The sequence below is a fragment of the Pleurodeles waltl genome, chromosome 2_1 (assembly GCF_031143425.1).
Source record: "Pleurodeles waltl isolate 20211129_DDA chromosome 2_1, aPleWal1.hap1.20221129, whole genome shotgun sequence".
In the NCBI taxonomy this organism is placed as follows: domain Eukaryota; kingdom Metazoa; phylum Chordata; class Amphibia; order Caudata; family Salamandridae; genus Pleurodeles; species Pleurodeles waltl.
The window spans coordinates 374,172,917-374,200,184 of NC_090438.1; the positions used below are offsets into that span (position 1 = coordinate 374,172,917).

The following is a 27,268-nucleotide window of genomic DNA, read 5'->3' on the forward strand; positions in this document are numbered from 1 at the left end:
TAAACCTGACAATACTCAGAACCCTCACATCACAATGGACACAACTACCCTATCATCTGAGAAAGCCAAACAATGTTAGGAAATGTACACTTCAGACATTCCATAACAAAATATGGTAATTTCACTGGCAAATGTGCACTACACAATGCTGGTAATGCAACATTATGTGTCTGGCTAACATTGCACACCTTCATAACAACTTTAATTTGTTTTATTAAAAAATCACTATATTAAAGAAATGGTACACAACCAAATGCAATTGCATCTTTATTTGAATATGTGAAGAAGTTAGCTATAACAATAAAACAAACATATTCACCAGAGCTGAATGTATTCATCATCTGCAGATTTTATTTGCACAACAGACTCAAAATCATGCTGGAGTTTGTTTGGGTTTAGGCAATAAAATATTTGCACATTTTGACAATTGTTCTTCAGCATTATGTGGCTGCATCTCACGCAGAGAGATAAAGTTAATATGCAGTAGTATAGTATTGTAATCCATGCCAGCAACCCCACAACCACACGTTTCCAGGGTGAAGCGAGTTAGGGACTCCAGCAAACTGGCAATTGCAATAATTGGGTTCATTTAACAGCTTCTTCTAGTTGTGTCACTTCCTGGGTGAGGGTGCGGGCGGGTAAGAGCAGGAGGCTTATTCTCTTGATACCTTAATCCAGCCTCTTTTTGGGGGCAGGCATCAAAGCCAGCCACTGCTGCCACTCCCTGCAACTTGGTGGAGTTACAGGGAAATCCAATGGTTTTGTGTCTGGAAGAAGGGTCTTCATGTTAATGCCTCTATAATCATTAGGCAGAGCTGCAGGGAAAACAGCAGAAGCCCTGTATTCCCTGGGATAGTTGCAGGACAGAGCAGCTGCAGACTAAACTGTGATCACTTCACCTTCAGTGGGAACAAAAAGTTTCTGGACTATGATCTCGAGATGTAGGGTAAACCGTCCGGAAACTGGTTAAAGTACTGGATATGTCGTCTGTAGCCCTGTTGCTTGTTGGTTAGTCAGGCTGGCAGTCCGCTTAGATTGTATTGTCATTGGCTGCCATTTTATCACCCCTATATTAACCCACTACTATTTTTAACACATTGTTTTAATCAAATAAACAATCAGGTCCGGCCTCTTATTTGATTTAATTTGCATATGTTGTCCATTCTATCTATGTATATTACAGAACTCACATTTTTCATAACCCATTAGGAATGGTACCAGAAAATATCTCCCCTGTGGAGTTAGTAATAGAAAATCTGAACCCAATGGGATGATATTGTTTAAATGTTATTTAGAACACAAAATATACATCAGATGCTATTCTGACATATTCCACCCATAAAGATTAAATTATAGTAGCACTATCCTTACATCTTAGCCTCGTGTTAGCTGGGGCTTAGTCCTAATGCCCTAACTACCTACCAAAATACATGATAAATCAAAAAAGGGTTCATGGACATCCATTGGGCGTCTCCTCAGTAGAACTTACTATTACTGTCTTGGCATTTGGTAATCCTGGCACTTCCCTCACTACCCAAGGTCTCAGAGATCATGTGGGCTGGGACAGGACCAGAAGGTACACATGGCTGTAAGAACTAGTATTACTCTCATTAGTTTCAGCTGCCTTTTGTTTCCCTAAACCCTGAGCAGCAAAGGGAGGCTGTTGAGGAGTTTAGGTTGGAACTAGTAGTCAACATCATGACGTGAGTGTTGCTGAAAAGCAAAAGAAAAAGTCATTGATATGCAAAGAGTTTTCTCCCTGTGCATCAGGGATAGTGTCTTTCCTAGGTCCACCTTTTTTGCATGGTAGTCCCAAGAAGGTAAAGATTATAAAGCAGTGTTCAAACAGGTTGAGGGAATCCATCTCTATGACCTAGTAGCTCAGATGCCAAGAGGGCTAGGGCTTTCAGTAGGAGAGGCAGGTTGTGGGAGAGGGAATCTTCACTTCTAAAGAGGAGTTTGATAGGGAAGGGGTGCTGATAATTTATGTCTGTGGTTTGCTGCACCTGGTTTCAAATGACCCTTTTAGTATTTTCACTCTGTCATGCTTACTAGACATTATCATAAAATAGGCCAACAGTTTCGTGGTTTGTTTTTTAGGCAGAGTACAAGTGTTGAACAGTTCATTTTACAAATATGGATTAAAATATACTTAACAGAAAAACAAATATATGTTTAATTGGCATAAACATGCAATTTTTCCCTTTATATGCACACCCAGCATTTTCTTGAATGTGTTTTCATTCACTATGTGCATGCTTGAAACTTTTCCTAGACACTAAGGGGCAGATGTACGAATTTCTGGCTGCAAAATACTATTCTCAAACTGACCAGTAAATATGTTTAAGAACCCACTCTGTACTAATAAGTCATTTTTTAAAACTCAAAATCGTAGTCCATCATAATCCGACCTACCTCATAAATATTAAAGAGGTAGGATTGGATACCCTCACAGGGGTGGTGGGCTGCTGGGGCCTGCTGGGGACATCTATAAAGTAAACCTTGTTTATAATGCCACCAGTTTACTTAAAGCAAACAAAGATGCATTTTAAAAGAAAACTGTACTTTTTAAAAGTTTGTTCTAGAGTTTGCATGGTCTTGTAAACCACGTCCTTCTCCCAAACAAGTTTATTTTTACATTCAGTAAGGAGAAGGGGTTCACAAGGGACCTCTTCCCATTTGTGAATAGGTTACTACACAGATTTGCGGTAGGTAACTTTTCAATGGTTTATTCATTATATTTCAGTATTAAATCATTGATACGTACGGCTAGGAATCACCATTTTGAAGGAATGCCAACAGCACACCCCTACCAAATAACAATTCCTTGTCCATTTCTTTTTCCATTTTAAGAATTGGTAAGAAGGTACCAACTGCTACAATGGGTTTAGTCGGGGCACACAACGGGGTGTATGTGGGTTCCTTTTCTATTCTCTTTATATATAAATGGGGTCGATGATTCTCTTCGGTCCTTACAGGCCAACGCCCCAATGATTAATGCTCATCTGGTAGCTGTGCTTCTCTATGCAGGTAACATGGTCCTATTGTCCAAGACTGCTGTCGGGTTGCAGAGATTAATGGATTCCTTTGCAGGTTTTATGGAATCTAAGAAACTAAAGATTAACAAAACCAAGACATTTACAGTGATTTGTGGGAAAACATCAAAGAATATAAGATTATTTTACCTAGGGGGTACTCCAATAGCTAAGGTTAAGTCCTTTTGCTGTTTAGGCATCCTTTTTTTGGGTAATGGTACATGGGTGGTCGAACACATACAGAATACCTGGATGAAGATGATAAGAGTCTGTGAATATGTATTTACATTCTCTAGTAAACTCTGTTGTTGTCCCATTAAGGAGATGACTACTATTTATAAAATGAGGGTACTAGCTGCTGCCTTGCCACCTGCGTGGGTGTTTGGGGCCACACGCCCAGCAACCCTTTGCAAACTGGAAAAAAAACCTTCTTGAGGCACCTGCTGTGTACCCCCTCTCTCCCCAAGAAAGAGAGTTTCCATGGATGAGTTGAAACAAATGTCAGTTGCATTCATGTCTTATGCTCCAACTAGGGGACTTCAGTCTTATTTGGCCTGGGTGAAAAATATGCAACCCCGATTTGTCTTGACTAGATTATGGTTGAATATTCTACACCACCTGGTTTCTTTTTCCAATATTAATCAGTGACATATAGGGTCCATCCCATGCCTGTGTGACAGTACCTCAAAACAGAGCACTCTGCACTTTATGCTTTTTTGCTATTTTTATCTGGACTTAAGGGAGCACTTTTAAACCCTATTTTTATTGAATATCATATCAGGGAGCACAAGACTGCTATGGCCTCTTGTGCAGTTTGGAGTCCTTTGTCATATGCTTTAATGTTGCTTTTTATATCTGTAAGGCAATATAAGCCAGGAAAAGAATGTCTTATTAATTCTGACACTATATTTGCCTAACAATTGTGCTTTGAACGTATACTTTAATATTTTTAAAATTGTTGTATGATGTATTGTATTTTAAGATAACTGTGTTTTTGGGCTTTGGGTTTAATACATTGTTAAAAGCTTTTTTTCAGTTACAAACTCCAGATCACAGTATTGGTGACCTAATTGCTAATTCTAGGTTTCAATTCTCCTTCAGGGCCCAATTGTTTCCATAAGGAAGTCTTGTGTTCTTGTGTGTATTATTCTCTCTGCCAAATCATTGTACCCTAGGAATGTTTTCCTTTTCTGAACTACCCAATCAGAAAGATCACTTTTTTTATATAACTGTATGCTTCCACCAAAACAACTAATATGTACCAAACGTGTTTAGGGTTTAGAAATGCCCTTTCTAGTTTAGAATTTACGTTCAACCTTTACCCAGCTGTGATTGACATGATGGCCATTATCATATTGTTAGAAATGAGGTCTTTGGTTGGCAGACACTTTACCCCCTGTCCAAGCAAGGACCCTCACTCTAGTTAGGGTAGAGGAGAATCACACTCGGTTAACCCCTGTTCCCCCCTCTGGTAGCTTGGCACAATCAGGCAGGCTTAACCCAGGGACAATGTGTTAAGCATTTGTACAAACACACACAGTAATACAGTGAACACTACAAAATGACACAGCACAGGTTTAGAAAAATAGTAAATATTTTATCTAAGTAAACAAGACCAAATACGATAAAAATCTACAATATACAGTTAAAAAAAAAGTAATTTAACACTTAAAAGCAAGAAAACAGTGCCTTGAGGCACAAATACTGCAAGTTGGTAATATTCAGCTTTGTGACGGAGTTGTTTTCTATAAAGCGACGCCAATGGTGCCGTTTACGGAGTCGTTCGACCCCCACGTACAGTACCTTAAGAAACAAGTAGAAAACAGGCCGGTGCTCGGAGTCGGGGAGAGTGGCTTTGCTGGGTCCTATGCGGCATCGGTTCAGGTGCCACGGGGCAGAAGGACTATAGCGTCGTGCAGCGTCGTGCAGCGTCATGCAGCGTCGTGCAGCGACGTCGGGTCCTCACTACCGGGCAGTGAAGATAAAGCGGCGTCAGATGCAAAATCGGTCCCTTCGTTCTGGCAGATGCGAAGTCCGGCGGACTCATGATGCTGCGGGGCAATCTCACGGGGTCGCGATGATGTCACAGGGCCGCAGGAGCTGCAATGGTGTTGTATCATCACGGACATTGGACTTAAGACACTCTGGTGTCAGTGAAGTTGGGCGGGATCAGCGTCTGCAGTGACACAAGGCCTACAGGGTCATCGAACTTCTACGAGGTCCCTGGCCTCAGGGCAGGCAATGTCGCGGTTCCGGGGTAGTGGTGTCAGCTCACAGGGTCGTCAGATTAATCTAACTCAGCAAGGTCCATGGCCTCGGGGCAAGCGGCGTCGTGGTTCCAGGCAGCGGCTTCCTTTGTGAAGTTTCACTGTGTCGTCCAGCATCATAATATTGTTTTTTCTCCAGGAATTTACTACCAGGGGTCCAGGAACTGGAATGGCACCCTCTGGCAAGCTAAAGTCCACAGCAAGTAGACTCAGGTCTGGTTGGTGAAAACTTTGCTGTCCCTGAGGCTTCAAAACAGGAGGCATGCTCTACTCCAAGCCTTTGGAGTCACTTCTCAAGCAGTAATGCAACAAAGTCCAGTCTCTGTCCCCTTGGACAGGCAGAAGAAGCAACTGCAAGATAGCCCAACATAGCCCAGTCACAGGCCAGGGCAGCACTTCTCCTCAGCTATTTAGCTCTTCTCCAGGCAAAGGTTCCTCTTGAAACATGAAAGTAATCTAAAGTCTAGGGTTTTGAGCCCAATACTAATAACCCTTTCTGCCTTTGAAGTTGGCAAACTTCAAATTAAAGTGTCTGTAAGATCCTTTCTTTTCAAGGCCAGGCCCTGCCACACCCCAGGAGGTTGGAGACAGCATTGTGTGAGGGCAGGCACAGCCCATTCAGGTGCGAGTGACCACTCCTCCCCTCCCTTTCAGCACAGATGGCTTATCAGGATATGCGGTCTACACCCGAGCCCCCTTTGTGTCACTGTCTAGAAAGAGGTGCTAACAGCCCAACTGTCAAACTGACCCAGACAGGGAATCCACAAAGGATCTAAAAAACAACTTCACTAATAGATGTATTTTTAAATTGTGAGCTCAGAGACCCTAAACTCCATATTTCTATCTGCTCCCAAAGGGTATCTACACTTTAATAACATTTAAAAGGCAGACGGCATGCTAACCTATGTGAGAGATAGGTCTTGCAACAGTGAAAAACAAATTTGGCAGTATTTCACTGTCAGGACATGTAAAAAGCATAAGTACATGTCCCACCTTTAACATACACTGCACCCTGCCAATGGGGCTACCTATGGCCTACCTTAGTGGTGCATTACATGTAAAAAAATGGAAGGTTTAGGCCTGGGAAGTGGGTACACTTGCCGAGTCAAATTAGCAGTGCAAGACTGCACACACAGGCACTGCAGAGGCAGGTGTGAGACATGTTTACCGGGTTATTCATGTGGGTGGCACAATCAGTGCTGCAGGCCCACTAGTAGTATTTGATTAACCGGCCCTGGGCACCTCTAGTGCACTGTACTAGGAGCTTACTAGTAAACCAAATATGCCAATCATGGAAAGCCAATTACACATATTTTTTAAATAGGAGCACTTGCACTTTAGCACTGAATAACAGTGGTAAATTGCCCAGAGTATCAAAAACAGCAAAAACAGAGTCCAGCACACATTAACAACTTGGGAAACAGAGGCCAAAAGTTAGGGGAGGCCATGGCAAGGATGCCAAGTTTAACACACATAATATGAATCTGGCACAAAAATGGCTCAAAATTGGCCAGTTAACAATGCACAGTTTGTATTCTTGAGCTAATGCTAAACAGAGGGGTGGAAAAATGTAACTGGCCTGTTTTTGTATAGAACCATGCTTCTTTGAAAATCCATGCAAATGAGGGCTTTGCAGACTTGTTTGTTACTGCCTCAAATGTGTTAGCAGTCGCTGTTTAGGCTCACAAGATCATAGGCTCTGGAAGTAGGGGTGCCGGGGGTGCTGCAGCATCCTCAAAATACACATGCTTTAGTTCAGAAGATGAATAAGCAATAAAGATGCTTTTACAGTTTGTTGATTGAGGATCCTGATGCATTTGCGGTGGTGAAACCCATGTTCGAGCACGGTGGTGCCGATGTCGGCACTGCCATGCTGATCACGATTTGCCTTTCCGCCGGCGTTTTCATGGTAAGGACCCCGTGGTGGAAACGCAAAGAGGGGGCCACAGGGGGGCCTCTGCTCTGCCCATGCCTATGTCATGGGCAGTGCAGAGGCCCCGCTCACAGCACAGTCAGACTGCCCACTGTCTGCCATGACGGACAGTGCGCATTGGCTTTGGCTCTCTTTCAGAGCCAAAGCCAATGCCGCCACACTGACTGTCCCACCAGCCGCACTGGAACATCATAAAGGCAGCCTCCTATACAACTGTATTGGCAGTCGGACAGTCGGACCTTCAAACTCGTGACACTTAATTACTGAAGCCCAATTTCTAAGCATTTTAGTTCACACACTTTTTATCAGTAAAGCTATGTCTGAGAAATTTTAGTGGCCATTTAAATGCAAAAAATGTGCTGTCTGTAATCATACGGCACTACTAGACTTTAGTAAAATATTTGCAACAGTTACATACTGCACCCTTACTACTGCAAGCTGAATACATTTGCTACCACTGTTCTTTGTGTGATGCTTTGAATTTTCACAATCCCTATGGCTTCAGTGATGTAGCATTGGTGGCTGCAACCCTTCTGTGAAAATTGTTTCAGAACTACTGTGCAAAAAGTGATTTAAAAGTAAGGACCACACAACTGCCTCCTTTATTGAGGGCCAGGGGTCCTCCAACAAAACATCCTAGGCAAGGGGGTGCAGTCAATTACACTTCTAAGATTTTGCATAAGGCTCCTTTTGCCATTGGCACACACATTTCCATGATAAATGTAGTTGTCCACTGTGTGCCACAGATTTGGACTCAACCTGCCTCTCCAACACCACTCTCCTTGCTCTTTCTACATCCCTTCTAGTAGATAATCTTAAAATTGTGAATGTCCAGTGTTACTTTTGTAGGAAGCTGAGGCATTTAGCTGTTTCTCCACTGACCCACCCTCCCACATGAAGCAAAGCAGATAGAAAGCACTATTCTGGAATTTCAAACCAATATCAAGCAGCCAATACAGAGGACTTGAATCATGTGCTTGCCCCAAGTCACGTTTGAGGATCAAAGCTCTCACAATCAATTTGGTTTTGTGCCCTCTTCAAGGTAGCACCTGACACTCTTTATTTCAAAAGGAGTAATATGTTGATTTTCTACCAAACTTTAAGAATGCAGCACAAATGTGCTGACAAAGCCAATAGGTCTCGCCTGTGCAAGCGCTATTGGCTTTGCCAATGTCTTTTACCCATGCTGTATATCAGCACAGCTAGTATGTAGCATGGCTAACAATTATAAAAAAAAATCACAATGAGGCAACTTGCATTGGCTATGCTGTGGCAGTTTTTTTTCTTATGGTAGGTGGAAACGTGCAATGGGAGGGAGGGTTGGGAGTAACTGGTAACATTGACAATGATAGGTTGAGTAGGAGGGAAAGGGCAACAGGACAAAATAAACAGTACGACCTGGCCAACTCTGGCCCCACCATAGTGTTCTTTTGTTTTTTTTATTACAAAGGGATGGTAGAGGGTGAGAGGGGAAAAAGCAACATAGATAAGGGGTTTGAAGTGGGAATAAGTAATACAGACAATGGGGCATGGGAGGGGGAAGAATTAACAATGACAAAAGGGGTCAGGGATTTTGAAGAAAAAGCAACACAGAAATAGGATGTGGTGGGAGTGTATGAAGCAACACGGACTCATGTGGGAGGGGGTGGGAGGGGAAAGAAGCAATGCAGACACAGGAGTGGGAAGGGAAGAAGCAACATGAGCAACCCGGGAGGGAAAAGCAACACAAACAGGGATGACAATGGAAGAAGTTAAAATTATAAAAATAGCACCTCAATCACAGCACAATCAGTGGAAGGACAACACTCATGTTGAAACAATTACTACTTGGTCCCTGCTTCAGTGGAAAGAAGAGGAAGGGAAGCCAGCACGTGCTGGCCAATTAGAAGGAAGCAGCCTGTAGTGATACTGAAGTTAACAAATGGGAAACAATGGGTGGGCGGAAAACCCCTTGTTGTATGCAATATTTCTCACAAGCGAGAGCTCATGCAGCACATGCGCTGGAGCAGGTGAGACCTAATCAATAACTAACGTCTATACATAACTAAGGCAGCTGCAAAGTTCATTGATAGGAGAACCTGCATTTTACTGATAAAAGATTTTCCTGGAGTAAAAATGATCTCTAAAATATATAAGAACACCAATAAAAAGTGAATATTCATGGGATTTGTTTGTATAGGGGGAAAACTGAGCAAATATTTTACAGATGTACTGCCCTGGGATCCCTAATCCACTTACGAAGCACAGGTGGACTGTAGTTTTATTGGAGATCAGCAGCATGGCCGCAGTCCTCATCACTAAGGCCTGACTTGTAATGAGATTTGACAGCAGAACCTTAGCCTATAATTGATTTCAAGCCACAGTTCTGATGTCATTTTCCTGAGATAAAATGATTCTGGCTCAATTTTTCTTTTCATGGCAGATGTAATAGGTCTGTCTGTAAGGGTTTCCTCTTCCTCTTTGGATTCTGCTCTCTTTTCCTCTAGGGTAATAGCACATTTTGCTGAAGATCGTCAGTGTTCAGTGCTCAGCGTGCAGCAAGCAGAAATATCTTTGCTTGTGGGAATTCCCCTGATGGCCATTTTCAACTTCTCAAATGCTGACCTTTTTCTATTCCTGATATTCATTTCCAGTGTAACTAGAACTCATGATGACTTTATATAACAAAAAAGGCCTCGTTCTTTCTCAGCGCTCTTGCATATCACAACGAAATTTCTCTTCTATGACAACAAAAATATTTCATGTGATCTTATTAGAGTATAGACCTGTTAAGACCTTCATACTAATAAAAGGTATCATTACCTACAACGAGCCAATACTTTTGCTTCTCAACACACCTGTTTGAATTGCAGAAAAATAGTGTCATCTAGGTGTAATGCTGCAGCATACAAAACAAAATGCTGTACTTTTAAGAAAAGTTGCTGAAATGCTGCTGTTCGTTTTTAGATTGAGGATAGCAGCGTGCTATCCCGAAGTGTTGGTATGTACCTGGGCTTTTAACCACGCCCACCACACACCCATCACTATCACTTGTTTGTGGGCTTGCCTTTCAAAAATCCTTTGTTTTCGTTGATAACTGCTTTACATTTGTCCCTCCTTAGGATGGATTTGTTACTGCCTATGCCATCGACCCTGTTACATGGATAATTTCACTTTTGCCGATAACTTTGACTGGGCACAAACTTCTTTTTCCTTTTGTCTCTCTCTTCACGCTCACGGCAGCGATTTGAATCGGTTCGCTTATGTCAACTGATTTACTTTTTATTTTAAGGTTGTGTGGTAAGAAAAGTCCACTTAGAAATTTACAACGCTAATAGCTCTAACGTGAGCAAACTTGAGACCCATTGCATTGCAAATACTTGTTTTTAATGGCTAGCAAATCAATTTGAGATTGTTGTTCTCTACGATAGACTAAAGTGAACTGGGAATAGAGTTGTTGGTTTGGTCAATGTGTTCCTAACAAGGGATGCAAAATATTGAATTTAATTTGGTGGTGGATCATCAGACAGTTCAGTCTGTGAGAACTGTGGTGGGCATGATACATGACAAAAAGGGCATTCAGGATTTTCACATGGTTGAGTAGTGGGCAAATCCAGTGTGTGGTTCGAAGTGTGACATGTCTTTTTCTTAATATTGGAAAAATATTTACAATAATTACTTAGTTGAAATATTGGAATGTATTTTGTATGGACACATGAAAACACGTTTGCAGTAGAAAACTCAACGAGGTGCCCCTAACACATACAATAAACAAAAAAATATAATTTTTGAAGCATCTACAAATTCTTGTGACAATCAGTCCATAATACCATCAATAAGTCTTGACGTAGATCAGTACAAGTAATCGATCAGTCCAAAGTTTATTAAGAATATGATTTCATATTGAACAGTCCACAATCCAAAGCAATATGTATTTCCAACTTCCAGCCAACACGTGTTTCGTCTTTGGGACAAATTAACATCCCTTACGACTTCTTCAGGGCTTGCATATCCAATGACACCATTGGTAAAGCTTAGTAATGTCAGGTAATCCGTAATTGATATCTCGCAATGTCAAAATCACCATATATAAGTTTCAATACACCCAATACTCTCAAACTTGAAGATTCACAGGTGCAGAAATTGGCGGCTCCGTGTCAGAACGCCACATGTATCTATCAATAACTCCGAAATCTAATGCCGGCGCCTCCAATTCAGGACGCCCAGCGAGTGCACTGGGTGTATTGAAACTTATATATGGTGATTTTGACATTGTATTATATTTTTTTGTTTATTGTATGTGTTAGGGGCACCTCGTTGAGTTTTTGTCTGAGTTATAAGGTTTTCTGACCTTTAGGGTTGGGTGTTTCCCTGTTGGGGTTCCCCATTGTCTATTTGGGTGGATTAGGCACCCTGAGCGCCATTTTTCCTCCACTTACACCCGCTTTATTTCTCACGTTTGCAGTAGAGATCAATAAAAACGTGCATGAGAATATCGGAAGTTGGAAATCCTATGGTACACAGAACTAGGGTCTAGAAAATGTTGTGGAACTCATAAGCTGTGACAGTCAAGAATATACCACTTTATTTGTCTGCCCATAACACCCTTTTAACTGAACTCAGCCTACATTGCCATACTGGAGCACAAATAAACTATCTTTTATATGTTCAGTGAAAAAGATTCAACATCATCTTAAACCATGTCATTAATATGGCTAGGAAGCGCATGGAAAGATGAATCGGCCTTCACAACCACTCCTGTCTCAAAGAGCTGAAGACATCTGCCTAGCAGCAAAACCAAGCCTCCCAAAATTAACAAATGTAGCAAAGGCAATTGAAGGCAGCTATACAAAGCAACAGAGTTAATATCAACTATCATCCAGGATTACCCCTCAAACCACGTCTGTCAGCTGTCCCTTCTTGATGTGGGTTGTGGTTCTTTATGGTGGCCTTAAATCATTTCATAGACATTATTTGAAGTTGGTTCTTGGACTTTGGTTAATTATGCCTTTTTGTTATAAACCTTAAGTTTCTAATTCCTGTTATGAATTGCTGTCACAGTTGTGTAACAGTTGTGCAATAGATTTACATCAAGAGATTACATCATAATAGTCCGTGCTACACAGTTGTGTAGGATGGACTATTATGATGTAAATCAGTTAATCTATTTTACACAAGCCCCAAATCACGCCATAGACTTATTTTCTATTCTTCAAATTTGGATACCCTTTACTACCTTAAAACTTGTGGAAGTCGATAATAAGCTCAGTTTTAATAATCAAAGCATCCAATTTATTGTGGGAATTAGCCCTGTGTTCTATTAGAAGTAAGTATTCCCGATAATTGGTACCCAAGTGGCCATCTGAAAACAATATCTCTCTGCTTGGAATTAGTTCAAAGCTACATGAAGTGTGCAATCGTCTTGTTCCTCTCCTGAATATACCAACAGTGCATTCACTTCTGCTCTCCAATTTTCCAATGGCCAGCCAATCTTAAACTCCCTTTTGACACTAATATACAGGACAAATAGTCACAAAACAACTGCAATAATGCATGGACGGTAAGGTACATATTTCATGCTCAGAGACTGGTGGCTTGCATTTACAAACGAACATAATATGCCCTGGCTAAATTGGATGTGTGCCTTCCTCTCAGAGTGCAGCCAGCAAGAATGTTTCAGATCATTGGAATCTTATACCTCCCCTCTTTCTCACTTGTTTTTCTGCGTCTATGTTCCCTTTGGAGCATATCCTAAATCTGTATCACGTGCCATTCCAGATTTCTGCTGATGACACAAATCCATAGGCAGTTACAATGTCAGTGCTCCTGACTTACATCTGAAGTTCAAGAGTAAGCCAGAATTACTATATGAGTAAGTCACATTTAATCATTGTGAATCGAGCAACAAGATCATATCAATTTCTAGATGAGAGAAACCTTTCTCTGTTTGAATGGAGCCAAGACTGACTTCCTATTACAAGGTGGGGCATATTAAGCCCGGTTACTGTTCAACTGGTACCTAAACATACATCCAGTAGAAACCAATTACCAGTAAGTCCATAAGCTTAAATTTCTGGTGTAGAGCCTCTTGTTAGAACGAACATCCTGGTGTGAGTTTCAACCAAAAGCTGACCGTCCTGCAGGGAATTCTTCCTGTCCTGTAGTGAAATCATTAAATTAAACTGAAACGAAGTATACTGAAGGAATGACTCATTTGTTGCTACATAATCTATGCAGGCCTAACTACCTCACAAGCTTTGAGAAGGACTACATGATGCGTATGAATCTGTAAAAATATGTGAATATCAGTTTAGCTCACCAGACCTTACACTTGCTGCCATATGACTCAAGAATTATCTTTAAAAGTGTTCATCACAAATAAACGCTAAAGGTACTGAGACCAAAAGTACCTGTAAAGGTTGGTACCCTACACCTGTAAAAAAACTTCACTCAGCTACCTCCCAAATGATCCAGTAACTTTCATTTAATAAACTTGATAGTTGTTGCTCACTGGGAGTAGAGGGTCCTACACTCTGGAGTCTCCTATGTCATTGTCTTATAGAATCAAAAAATCTTTGCATATCTATCCCTACATCGTATCTCCCTTTGTTACTTTCTTGCCTTGCCTTCCTCATGGCATTGCCGATAGTCCATCATCTATAAATATATGCATGCAACAATCCAGCAAATCTGCATAAAATTGTCTTAGTATTCATCCCCAGAATTATTCTTCTAGTGTGAAAGAGAGTTTACCCTTCATTCAGATTTTATTATGGAATGTAGTAGGCTTACAAGGGAAAATCATAAATCTTGAGTGGGGAACTTTTGTTGATCAATTAGACATAATACTTTTTCAGAACACATGGGGTTTGGAACCACCATTCAGGTCAGGTTACTAAAACTATAGTACCAAGGCCATTCTAGCAAGGGCCAGTTGCCCTTCCTCAGAGTTATTAATGTGGGTCAGAAACCTCTCTTAATTTAGTCATTAAAAAGCTAGAAATGTACAGAAAAGATGTTATTGGGATAGTTCTGAGTTGAAGCAATGGTTGTAGGATTACGTTATGTAATGTGTACAATTGCCCAGTGCATAAAAATACAGAATCCCCAAAGTTAAATCTACGTATGCATTGTCTTTTAAGTAAGTCAGACAAATCACTTCTCTTGATTGCAGGAGATTTCAATGTCACATTCGAGCCATTCGTTGGCATTGCCTCTCTTACTGACATAGAAGTTGAAGCTAGGGGCAACCAAAAGTTAGAAGCAGAGATGGTACAATCATGGTCTGCTTCCGCTATGCAATTATTGTCCCTAACTTTAACACACAGCTTGCGTACTTGCAAAAGAAGATTCATTTTTTTCCTTAAAAAAAAAAAATATATATATATATATATATATATATACTCTTTAGGCCTGCTTAGCAAACGTATACATCAGTTACGGTTATATACATATATATATATATATATATATTAGTTTAATTGACAAGTTAGATTAATTGCCAACTGTGAGAAAGTGTTTTGTCACCAAGTCCTAGACAAACTGCTCGACTGGATAACAGAATATCTGATCCTTTCTTCCTTTCAGGCAGGATTTTGTGCTAAGGTGAGCACAGTTGATCAGATCTTTGACCTCACCCTCATTATGGGGAAATATCTTAGGCTCAGAAAAGACCACTTATATGTAGCTTTTGTGGATATAAGAGCTGCATTTGATCTCATCTATAGGCAATGTTTATGGTCCACCTTTGCTTCAATGGAGTCAACCCTGCATTGTTAGGTATCTTGATTAGACTTCCTGAGGACAAATTCACCCAAGTGAGATAGGGGAAAGGGGCAGGCTCACAGATTGCATACCTGCTGAGGGTGGAGTGTGTTAAGGTTATATGCTGTCCCCAACCCTATATCCCTTTTATATAAATGATGTTATAAAATATTTTAGTACTTGCATCCATGATTCCTCTAAACTGGGAGGGACTCCTGACCCAGCTTTAGTTTTTGCTAATAAAACTCTTTCAGTTTCTCATACCTCGGCGGGATTGTAGATGCTGCTTAATCATTTTGGTGATTTTTGTGATCTTCGAGCTCTGGATGTGAACACACTAAAAACCAAGGTCATGGCATGCAATCCCAATAGGTCATTTAGAGGAGGGGTTTTGATGAAGGGGCTGACTTTGCATGTAGTTGATAGCTTTGATTACTTGGCTGAATAGATAAATCTTCTATCTGGAGATTACATATACAGAAAAGTGAACTGACCCTTTTACATAGAGCTTTTGCGGTCATTAAGAGATATAAAGCTACTGCCTCTAATTAAGTTTCCTTGGCTAGTAAGGTCTACTGAGCAAAGGCACAAACTGCAGTTTTTTATAGGGCAGAAATCAGGGGAGAAGGTAACTCCTCTGGTTTCTTAGGACAATTTCTTAAGACCTTTATTTAGTCTGCCACAAAGTACCAATTTGATCCCCCTATTCTTTAATATGGGTCTCAGAAGGTTTAGAGATTTAGCTACCTTAAAACCTCTTCATTTTTGGGTCAGATTGTGGTCACCCTCCGGAGCTATCACACTCCAGGTCTGTCTTAGTAGAAATTATGACCTTGGGGAATGTGTACTCAATTCATTGGCTTCTTCATATTAAATCACACCACAGTGATTTAGGATTGGGTAACTACTGGAGCAACCTAACATCAATCAATTACAGCACTAAGACCATCGTAAAAGAGGCAATTTGGAATTTCAAGATTGATTCCTATCATAGACGTTCCAAACTAGGTAGACTTTTGAATGAGTTCCTGTCTAATATACATGTCCCTCCTTGGACCCCTATATGGATGCAATTGTACCCAGCCAGGCAAGAACACTGTATATTAAATTCAGACTGGGTACGTTGTTGGTCAGTATATTGACAGCTGTAATTGAAAGTCTAAATCAACCAAATCTCCATTATTGTATAACTTCCAGTGACAGGATTGGAGATGTTTAACATTTATTATTATTAGGTCCAATGTTCACTAGGCCAAGAAAAACTTGGATTAGGATGCTTTTTATAGCTCTGAGTATGAGACATTATAAAGTCTCTTTTCAAATCCTTTTAACTGTTACTAGTCCTTTTATAACTTTTGCCCTCAGCTGTTATTTATATGCAGTGTGGCTCCAAAGGAATAGGTTGGGTCTATTGTTATGACTTTTGAATTAATAGTTTTCAGACATTTTGAATTGGTTCTAGTCTCATTGGTGTGACTTCTGCTTACATGTCCCTAAGAATTATAGCTAAAACATTGAAAGTGCAATATTATGGATAATTTTTATTGATAGCTTGTATTTTATTGTTGTGACTCTTGAATTAAGTGTCTATATACATCTAATTTGATTTTAGCTTTTCTAGTGTGATTCTTGTTAATATGTTCATATGAACTCTTAGAAGCCAAAGCATTATAAGTGGGATATTATAGATAATTCTTATCTAAAGCACGCACCCATTGGTTTGAATAACTTCTTCTATACTATTGTTGTTTAATGTTTGTTTATTGCTTCAGGACTGTATAAATGAATTATATTTTTATGAAGTTTTAAGTGCTTGACGCCCAAATAAATGTGTTTCCATAAAAAAGCAATGATAGAAAATTCCTTACAAAATCTTGTAGCAATAAAAGCAGCACCTACACTACTCCCATGTCACAGTGCAAAGGGCTTACCTGACTCCTTTATCAATACTAGTACGAAACCCACCATTGACTTTAAAGCTGTCTTAAAAAATTACATTAAGCCTCTCCCATTTCCAAATAGCACATTTAGCTCAGAGATTCACCCGCATTCGCCATACGTTAATTTCCTGACTGCATTCGTCCTTGCTCCATAATTGAATTCAAGAATCTCTCCCCTGCTTTATTTAAACTGACAAGTCCTAAGGAAGGAGCAACATTTAGATCCAGGTGAACTTTCTATCATCTACTATTTTCCTATTAACCTTACCAAGGAAAACCTCTTTAAAGAACAGTTGTGCTTCAATGATATGCACACAAGCATCACCAAGTGCAGGAATACCTATCATGGTCCTGCCTTGCTACTGCACTAACATACCTCTGCTTAAATAGTGGATGTCCTCTGGTGCTTAAAATGTTTTAGATGCATTCCTTCTTCTCATCCCCGACTCTCAACTTTATTCAGCACCATGGGTCACCAAGCTGTCTTGACTACAATCTTCTCACCTTAGGTCTGGAAGGCATGATTTCTGAAATGATGATTTTGTTCCTCTTGGTTAGAGCATGCAGATGGAGTGCTCATGCTGTCTTCCACTACCTGTAATTTATGGGATCTCTCAATTTTGATCTTCTGCCTTTAATCTCCCTGTAGATTCCCGTATGAACTAGCCAGTTGAAACACAGGCCAAGATTGATAGCCTAAGCATTGTTTGGAAGTTTATTGATAAGAGTGCTTCGAGGTCCCTCACAAATCTCTTTGTACAGGCCAAAACTCAATGAAATCTGCACTAAAAACTGACCACCACTAAATGGGAATGTAAATGTCTTAGTAGGAAATAACTAGTGACAACAGTCATTGCATTGTGTAAGCAATTATCCCTGTCATGTAGAAACAATTCTAAATTCAATAATTTCAAGAGTGAAGAATAATGACTAACCTGTCTGTTCAGACCCTGCCTTGTTTTTCCTCTTCTTCATCATCTGCTTTTCCTGTCCCTCGTCCTACCCCCTTTTATATTACTTGTATCCTTACCCCCTAATTTTTTTCCCCCTTTCATCTTCAGCCTAAACTAGCACAGATAAACCTGATATTTGTAGCACTTTATAAATAAATAAATACAAATATGTGCATTCAGTCCCTTACGCTCGCACACCCAACAATTTCATACAACCCCAAACTATCTTGTGCCACATCAGGATCCAGAATATTTCCTTTTTCAGTATCCCTCACAAGGAGGGTGCTTGCCCTTGACGTAAACTCTAGCTCCATCTGAGGTACCTTTAATGTAAAGTGTATGTTCTCCTGTACTAGGGAAGAGGGCACATGCCACTTCATAGACTGAGTCATTTTTAAATAAGTAGGAACACATTTGAGGAAATCCACAAAAGTGTGAAATTATATGGCAAATGTATTCACGATATTCCACAGACATATGCATCAGTGCCTTCAAGACAATTAATTCTCTTTTCAACCTTTTCTCATTTACTTCTTCTGTTTCTATCCCACTCTAATTCCTACGTTTTTCTAATATTTGATATTTTTCCGTATACACAGCAGTGATTGATGTGGTGCGAACAGAAGCGTAAACCTTTTATTTATACCACACTATCTTTACTTGAAAACCCTTTCCTCTGAGGTCAGCCTCTTTGCCTTGATGCTGTCTTTGTACTTGAAGGTGGCAACTTGATTAAAGCTATGCTCAGGAGATGGCTTCCTAGCCCTCGTTTCATGTGTGTCCGGTGGGTGAGAGCCCCAGTGGGGGATATTATCAGCACCTTAAGGAAAATAACTATTCATTCTCACTAATGTAAAAAGTATTCAAGAATGAAAGGTCCATCTTGCGGTCACTTCTAAATTCCCACACAAATGTCACGAAATTTGTTTTTGAAATAACAGGAAGACAAGATAACCTCTTACTTAAACATTGGGCGAAATCACAGGTATGCTTGAAATGCATTTAACTCAAAATGAGAACTGAGATCAAAGTAGAACAATCACTGACCGAAGCCAATGGTTGTGCGTTTGTATAGCAACAACATTCTTGTGAAACTCAACTATCATGACCAAAATATGTGCAGCATGGCAAAGAGCAGTGCAAGCTTCCCACTTACAGAATATGATTGCATTGGCATTTTAGGCATGAGTAGCGGATGCTTCTTTACATGAACACGAAACAGGTACAGAATATGACACTGGTGCATCGCTTTCCTCGCATGCACATTCACACAGACATCTACAGGTACTACACAACCGCAGGAGTACAAACCTCCCCTACACGTAGTAGACGCTAGTCAAAGCCGACAGCAGATAAAGCTTCCAGCTTGTTGGTAATCGCTAAAAAACACAAACTGACCATTTGTAGGCATTTTCTTATGAAAATGTAATGCACTTTGCAAAAGTACCGTGGTCGTTTCGACTGAAATCTTCCCTCTTGTACTACATAAACAAAAACATAGAATTTGACTACAGATAAAGATTGCTAAGTCCACATAGCTGTCTCTACTTTCTCACATGTGAAATAGGGAAAGAGTGTTGCGCATTAGGAATCAGACTATCAGTAAAATAACAAGGATGGAAAATGAGATGCATGAGAATGAGTCATAGGAATTACTATCAGCATATATTTCATTGATCTTGCTAACTCTTGCTATGGCTGACTCTGTAAGGACAACCTTCAAAGCCAAGTTTCTATTATCATACATATGAAATGACCCATGGGTTTTAGAAAACATACAAAAATATAACCCTCAAACTAGATCTAAAGTATACTAAGAGGTAACGGATGGAATGCTTGAATTAATCTCAGTCACTGGTAATTATTTGGGCTGTATCCTGGTCCATCATCATTTTGCACACAATGCTACCTACGTTTGGACCCAGTCGTATGCAAATAATCTTGTTCCTGCTCCAATTGGAACAGTGCAGACTGAAGTACCAGGCCTTGTCTTCCCTGAACCAGAACAAAATCAACCAAGGACCGATTTCATCTTGGAAATCATCAGCCATGAATTGCTTAGTTCCATTGACACAGTGCACACAGGACCCAGGTCTGGGCATTCCTGTCTCACTTAAGGTGACAAACTAAAGTACGCAAAAACATTCAGGATGGGGTTCTTGAATTACTATCAGCCAATGGTAATTACTCTGGGCCACATCCCAGACTATTGGTATTTTGCACGTCATGCCTAATCTTCAGTCAAACCTCAGGCCTCTTTAATCCAGTACAAGACACCTCAGGCCCTTTTAACTCACTCTCCCAGGTTCCCCCTTTCTCCCTTTGAGATGTTTTTCAGTCTTTCTCCTCCTGCTTTTTTCCCCTTTGTCTGTTTTCCTCCTCTCTTGCCCTCTGACAATATCTGATCAGCAAAATATAAGTGCCAGTCTCCAAAAATGAGTGCCTGTGGCCCCCACCGACAACCACGGGCTCAAATTAAGCACTTGCCTAAAGTAATAACAAGGTTGGAAGGCTTGGTATGAACCAAAGTCAAAACAATATACTCATCTATGTAGATAATTTTGTGTGTATGCCAGCAAAATAGCTTCCACATATGGATTCCACATAGCTGATAGTACTAGTGGGTGGTGTGAGAGAGGTTGAAAGCTCTCAAATTGTGCCTTCAAAAATATTTTGATATGTATAAATTGATATCATCCCACAAGAAATTCATGGTAGAGACACAAGTTATTGTTTTTGTAGCATAATAAAACTGGTGAGTTTGAGTGGATTTTTAGGCTTTGGTTTGGGGCCATAGCTTCAGTATTTTTCAGTCAATCTACATCTAGTATATATTTACTTTCAGCAAATATATATTTAAAATGCAGCTGTAATATGGTGACACCGTAAAGTAAAAGGTTGAAGATAATGTGACCAAAAACTCAGGATTCCAAATTCGATGTTATTTACTATGTAGTATGTAATTTTAATATTATGTGTTTACATTAAGGCAGTTAGCTTGAAAACTTTTTCAAAAGTGTAATGTTTCTTGAAAACAGTAAGTGAAATACTGGACTATTCTGTTGACTGTGGCATTAGAAGAGAAATAAAGTTAATTATGTAGTTCGGAATGTAAAATCAGAAAAGTCACCTTTAGCTTTGTTAAACAATACATTCTGTCTGAAGCACTGATTTATTACTGAAACTGTTCTCCACAAAGTGCATTTCACTATGGAATTAAGAACGGGCTTTGTGCTTCAAGAACAGACAGTGTGCCTTCTAGCTGCTCCCTTGACTCATTGCCTGCACGAGAACAGAGGCAAAGGGTTCCCTCATTTGCATGAGGCCACACCCAAATGCAAATGTGGGATTGTGCTGCCACTTTATGTGCACCAGCGAGCTGTGTATCATAGAATGCACCACACAAGCACTTGTAGCCCCTTCTGTAATACCAAAGCCCCCCAAGGATGCTAGCAGTGGGCACACGTGCCCATTTATTTGTCGCTGCAATCAGGCAGCTTGTAAAGTTGTGTCTCAAATCTGCGGATGGTGGTTTCAACAAAATTATTTATAGTAGATAGATTGTATATTTAAAACATATGTCAAAAATACCCACCAGTTTCTTCAGTAGTAGAATATATAAAATCAAGAAACTTTGAGAAAATGTAGAGCCTTGATAATGCCTCCAGATGGATATCAAGGTAATTAGAATTGAGGATTGGCTTTGCCTGCTTTCGGTTAGTCAAACATGATTAAATCCAGTGGAATATTTATTTGCGGATACCATTCAGCTGTAAATTTTGCAAGCAAGATTCATGACTAATAGAATCAAGTTTGTGCAGAGGGCCTCGCTCCAATGTTTTTGGCATCACAGATCTCTATGGAATTCACTTTCTTTATCCCTTCCTCCTAAATGCAGTTTGGCAAGATTCTGAAAGGCAGTGAAGGCCCACCCATTCAGGGAGAGTTTTGTACCGACAACATGGGTTTCTGTGGCTTGCGTCACAGGCAGCAAGGCAACCAGATTATTGCCCTGTTTGAAGGGAATCAGACATTGACACCATCTTTACTTCAGTGCTATGTTGTCCAGCATAGATCTAGAGGTGATCCAGTCCATTTAGTAATCTACATCACATAATGAAAACGAACATTATTTAATATTTCAGTGTTCTCAATGATGGATGTTGGTGTCAAATGGTTGATCTTCTATAGTCTGGTGAGTGCTGGGACTGGTGACTCAACTCTTTCATATTAAGCTCAGTTAGACATTACAAATGTGGATTACATTGTAAAGTGCTCCAAACTGTACACAAAGGATTTAATTGCATAGGGTTGCAGAAATAAATCAAAATTACAAAGAAATACTAATGACACTAAGCTTCTTTCCAGCCCATTGTTGATATAGATGGGTGCATCTCTATCATGTACACTTCAATAGTTTACAAGCAATTGTTTGTTATTAGGTCATATTTGCATGTCGAGACATGCTCGGACTACTTTTATTCGTGTTTTAGTTCTGAAAACAATTTATTTCAACATTTCTTCTTAATCTCTTTTGAATTTGAAGACGCAGACGGATGGCCAGGCTGGCAAAGACTGTCCCTGGTTTGTGTGACATCTGTCAGCAAACAAATGCAATTGGACAAGAACATAAGGGGCCCATCATATGGACAGCACAATTAGCAGTGCAGGATTCTGTCCCACACACAGTACAGATAAGGAGCCCAGGAAGCTATAGTGAGAGTTTCAAGTGTATGCACTCACACTCTCCCAGCTAGGACACATTCAAGGATCAGTATGTGGGGCGGGGTATGGAGAACTCTGAGGAGGTGCAGGGTGGATGGAGCATGGATTGTGGCAAGAGGAACTAAGCACTAGGCTCCTTGACCTAATGACTGACTGAGATTGTGATGGGCACTGGAGATATAAATGCACAGTAATATGGCACGCAGCACGTGAAGGGGAGGGGTCGATTTGTTTGATTGGAAAGGAAGAAATAGGGAAAGGACATTGTGATAATAGGGAACATAGCTAGAGGGTGCACTGTGCAACCTGGCAGTGGCGGGAAGGCAAGGGGAAGTGAGAGAAGAGCAGTGCAAAGAGGGCTGTCTATTGTGTTTCCCAACTTCCAATGTGTGATATCAATGTCTACTAGGGTGGGGGGCAAGGCCATTCTGCGTGTAAGCAGATCACTGCACCGCGCATACACCAATGCTTGCTGCAAAAAGACACTCTAAACTGCCAGTGCTCACTGTGTCGAGGGACAGAATATGAAGAGTAAAGTGCTTTTCTACGTTAAAAGGCGCTAATACCATCTCAACAACTGGTCCCCAGTCACAGTGAAAAACATTTACTCTTAACTGAAAAAAAGTCATATGAAAGAGCAGATTGTTTTGACAGATCAAAAAGCTGCCATTTTAATCTAAATCATCACTGCGATTAAAATGCTGTGTTTGACATAGAAGTAACACTGCTAACAGGTGGGTCCACCCATGAGCTGCTGTTTTAAAGGGGGCAATCCAATGTAGCGCACCCCTAACAATCCCCAACAGTAGGCGCTCCCGAACGTGGCTGTGTTTGATGATCTCAGCTGGGGTTCTGACGTGTACTGCGACATCATTCACTGGCTGGCCCCTTTAAAACAAGAGGCGGTGGCCCTGCTAATTAACCACTACGGCGCTTTAATCGGCGCTTTCCCGAGCCGCTCATTCTGCCGCGTGGCTGACAATGTAACTGGAGGAATGTAGACGCGTATTGACGGGCCTTCCTGCGATTCTAAGTGTTCCCATGTACGTCCTGACAAAGTTATAAATATCAGCTTCGCAGCGAACGTGCCCCGGTGCGCAGATTGACTCCACATATGTTGTTGCCTTACATGTGATTTAATTCCCTTTGCAGCCAAACTAATCTTAGAAACTCAATAACAGTGATGCTCGGGCTTTTGCCACGGTGCCATGAGGAGTGCTGGGGGAATACTTACTGCGCGCGGCGTTTTAATTTAGAAGGGCCTGTCCTGGGACTTGCTGTTTAGGTTTTACATTTGCTTAGTTGAACACGTCAGGCTAAATCCTGGACTGATATGTGAGTTGTGTAAAGGAATGCCTTTGTTAAGCTTCTGGCGAATAATGAATTTTAATTTCAGACTATATTTTAAATGAGGCCTCTCTAGCAAATCCAGTAAGCCAGCAGCGCGCGGCAGAGCTCTGATAAACATTTGCTGCACCTGTCGTCGCCATATATTTCCATCTCTGCTGTCAGAGAGCATATGGACAATAAACAGCTTTGTCAGATTGTTGCAGAGCATAACACAACAGGACAGGGGAGTCACCTTGGCATAATTTAAGCGCCTGATTAATGTGCTTAAAATTAAAGTATGTGCTCATGTGTGCTGCTCTGCTTTCATGTTTTTGGGAAAATACTCCTGCAGCTAAGAATTGCTTAGACTCAAGCAGACCAAATTAAAAAACTATTGATTGAGTTATGAGTTTGACACTAGGCAACACCCACGTTTTTTGTACAGTTCAAATGAAAAGACAATCAACGAACTCTGCAAATCCAAAGATCTTTTTTATTTATTTTTTATTTTTTACAAAAATATATTTTGTAGCCATATTAAGATTTTTCGCTATTTTAGGGAAAGCAAAAAATCCAGGACACACATTTTCCTGCAACATGTGACATACATGAAAACTGGGGGGCAACCAATGCACCAACACATAATTGATCATAGAAAAAGTGTTTAACTATGTAACCGTTGTGTTAACAAATTAACTCTGTCCCATGTGAAAGCTGTATGCTGTCTTCTAAGAAGATAAATATAAGGTATTAAGGGTAACATATGAACAGTGACTAACAGGTTTATTTAATTTCAATTAGAAAATAGGCTCAGGTGACATTTTCACTGCACTTGTGTAATCTCACTCAACTTTGGACATTGTGATTTATGCTTGATATGCAAATGGAATAAATGTGCCATTATACTATATTGTGTAATTTATAATCCCTTTGGTTAAAATTCTATAAAGGGTAGCACATGAACAAAGTGAACGAACAGAACTCGCGGGGATGTTGTTTGCAGCACTTGTGCTTTTTGTGCTATTTGTTAAGCACAAAATGCATGCATTATTCAAACCCATAGATGAAAGTAAAACCAAACCATCACTACACAAAATTTCTGTCTGCGTAGGGGCACGATTGGGCTCTAACAGGCAAAATAAAAACTAGACTTTGCACATAAACATCAATCAGTGTTTGGTACCATCATGCAGATGATCACAAACAGGGCCACGTTACCACATGTCTGGAATTTGTAGAGGAAATACGGGGCCAAGTTTACTGCTTACAGATGGCAGCTCCTCCTCGATTTCTATTCATCCCAAGTTGTTCCTGAAATGGCAAATAACCAGTGAGAACAGAGGTCTTGCCTGATTCTGTGGACTTTATCACTCAATTACTCAAGGTTGGTGGTAACTCTGAGAGGGAGACCTAAACAGGGCACCAGTCGGGGAAATTGGGGAAATTGCTGGACTTTGAAATAGTGTAATTTACTATTCCAACTCCAGTCTGTACCACAGTAGGGAAAGAGTTGGACTTAAAAGTCTAACATCAGTCCAGCGGTGCGTTCCCTAAGGCAAGTCGTTGTAATGACTTGTGTGGTAAAGGAATGCATTGTAAAGACTCATTTGTGGCTCGGGCTGCGTTGGAATGGCACAGTGTGGTTCGAGACGCGTTGTTAAGGCTGTCTCCCACCTGCAAGTAAATCCGATTGTATAAGTTACAAATCGGTGCCCACCATTGCTTTCTTGATTGTGGTGCTTACAGAACATCCATATTTATTGCTGTACATCGTGTTTGGGATTCTGACTAATGATTGTCCAAGTTTCAACCAAATATATTTCCTTCAATATTAATAAATAAATGCAAGGTCCAGTTTCAACAAAACACATTGAAGTGTTTGCTTTGATTGCTTTGCAGGTGGAAGCGAATCATCGTGGGATAAAGATAAAATGCAGTCGCCTATAAACACAGGCTCACAACATGGCATTAGCCACGTCACACTGTCGGGCCAGCAGAGCCTTGGAAATGCACATCCACTCAGCCCACTCCAGCAAAACCACTTGCTAACTAACCGTGCGTATATCATCAATTCTTCTGACAGTAACTATGAAGCGTCTAGAGTACAGCAGGAGCAATTCCAAGTATTTTTCTGTGAAAATGTCAGGGGGACGAATTTCTGAAAATATCAAGATTCCAATAGGGGCTATTGGCAATGCTGTGATAAATGGGTGATTAAGTGCGAATTCTTGGTCCTGTGTTGAGTACAGATTCATCCTTGAGGTAGAACCTCAAACTACTTAAGCAATTTAATAATAGGTTTCTGTTGCATAAGACTCAAAAGTGGAATACATGCAGAAAAAATGGCAAAGGATTGAGACAATATCATTTGTATTTAATTCCACCACACATAAATTGACATTTAATTTATAAATGCTAATTTTGTTTAGTTAGTTATGGACTTAGGTTCGTATTTATAACAATGTTCCTTAAACAGTTTGTGAGCAGTTCAACAGTCATTGCTGTGCGGTCTTCCATTTTATTTTCAATCGTTTTCTTGAAATGTACTTCTCATAACAGTGAAGAAAGTATGAATTAATCATTTCACGCATCAAAACAACCGAACCAACTGCTCCCTCCTTTCCTGGATACTTTCCATGCTGTCCAATCAGATGCCTAGTAGCTCCTTCAAGTGCTGGAACAGCAAAACCTTTGCAGCATGAAAAGCAGCGGTGCAATGGGCATTGGGACAAGTATACCGTGTCTTTTATAAAAGTCAGTGAATATGTGGTATTGGTCCTGCTGTAAACAGAAAGATGAAAGAATATATTTTTTTGTGAGTTAGCTAAAAATGACTATTTTTCTAGTGTATTTTAGAGAACGTAATGTTTGTCCCCATTCCATATGTCACATGCTAGAGCTCACCAGATTTCTTAGCATGGCTCAGCTGGACTACTCCACATGGTATACACTGGCATACATAGGAAGCTCAGTGTCAGGCTGCAGTACAAATTCTCCATTTAACGCATCCCCAGTGCACAACACCGGTGGTCTGTTGATGGATAAAATTGAAAGTCTCTACAACAAACCAGAAGGATCCTGGACCAAGGTGTCGGGATAGCTGCAAAACTGGAAAAAACATAATGGGCTAACTAGGGGCCTCTGCCCAGCCAATGTTATGATAAACAGCCACTGAAAGCTCACAAATGGGTAAAGATCCATGAAGGCAAAAACTATAGCTTCGGAACATTTGTACACCTTTCTGAGCCAATCAAATGGTTCCCTTGTTAGGAAGTTGTTGAAAGCATAACAGTTTAACCAATCATGTGACTGAGGTTCACAAAACGGCAACATCAATTGCCTG

At 40.5% G+C, this 27,268-nt stretch overlaps 1 protein-coding gene across 18 annotated transcripts in view; it reads left to right on the forward strand.

Moving 5' to 3' along the window:
- The window catches only part of DACH2 (dachshund family transcription factor 2), a 732,802-nt gene that overhangs the window by 479,197 nt on the left and 226,337 nt on the right, over positions 1-27,268 (forward strand). For all 18 annotated transcript variants that reach the window (XM_069212664.1, XM_069212678.1, XM_069212666.1 and 15 more), the window contains one exon: positions 25,825-25,980. In XM_069212664.1, coding sequence (XP_069068765.1) covers positions 25,825-25,980 — 156 coding nt within the window. The remainder of the gene's footprint in view (positions 1-25,824; positions 25,981-27,268) is intronic.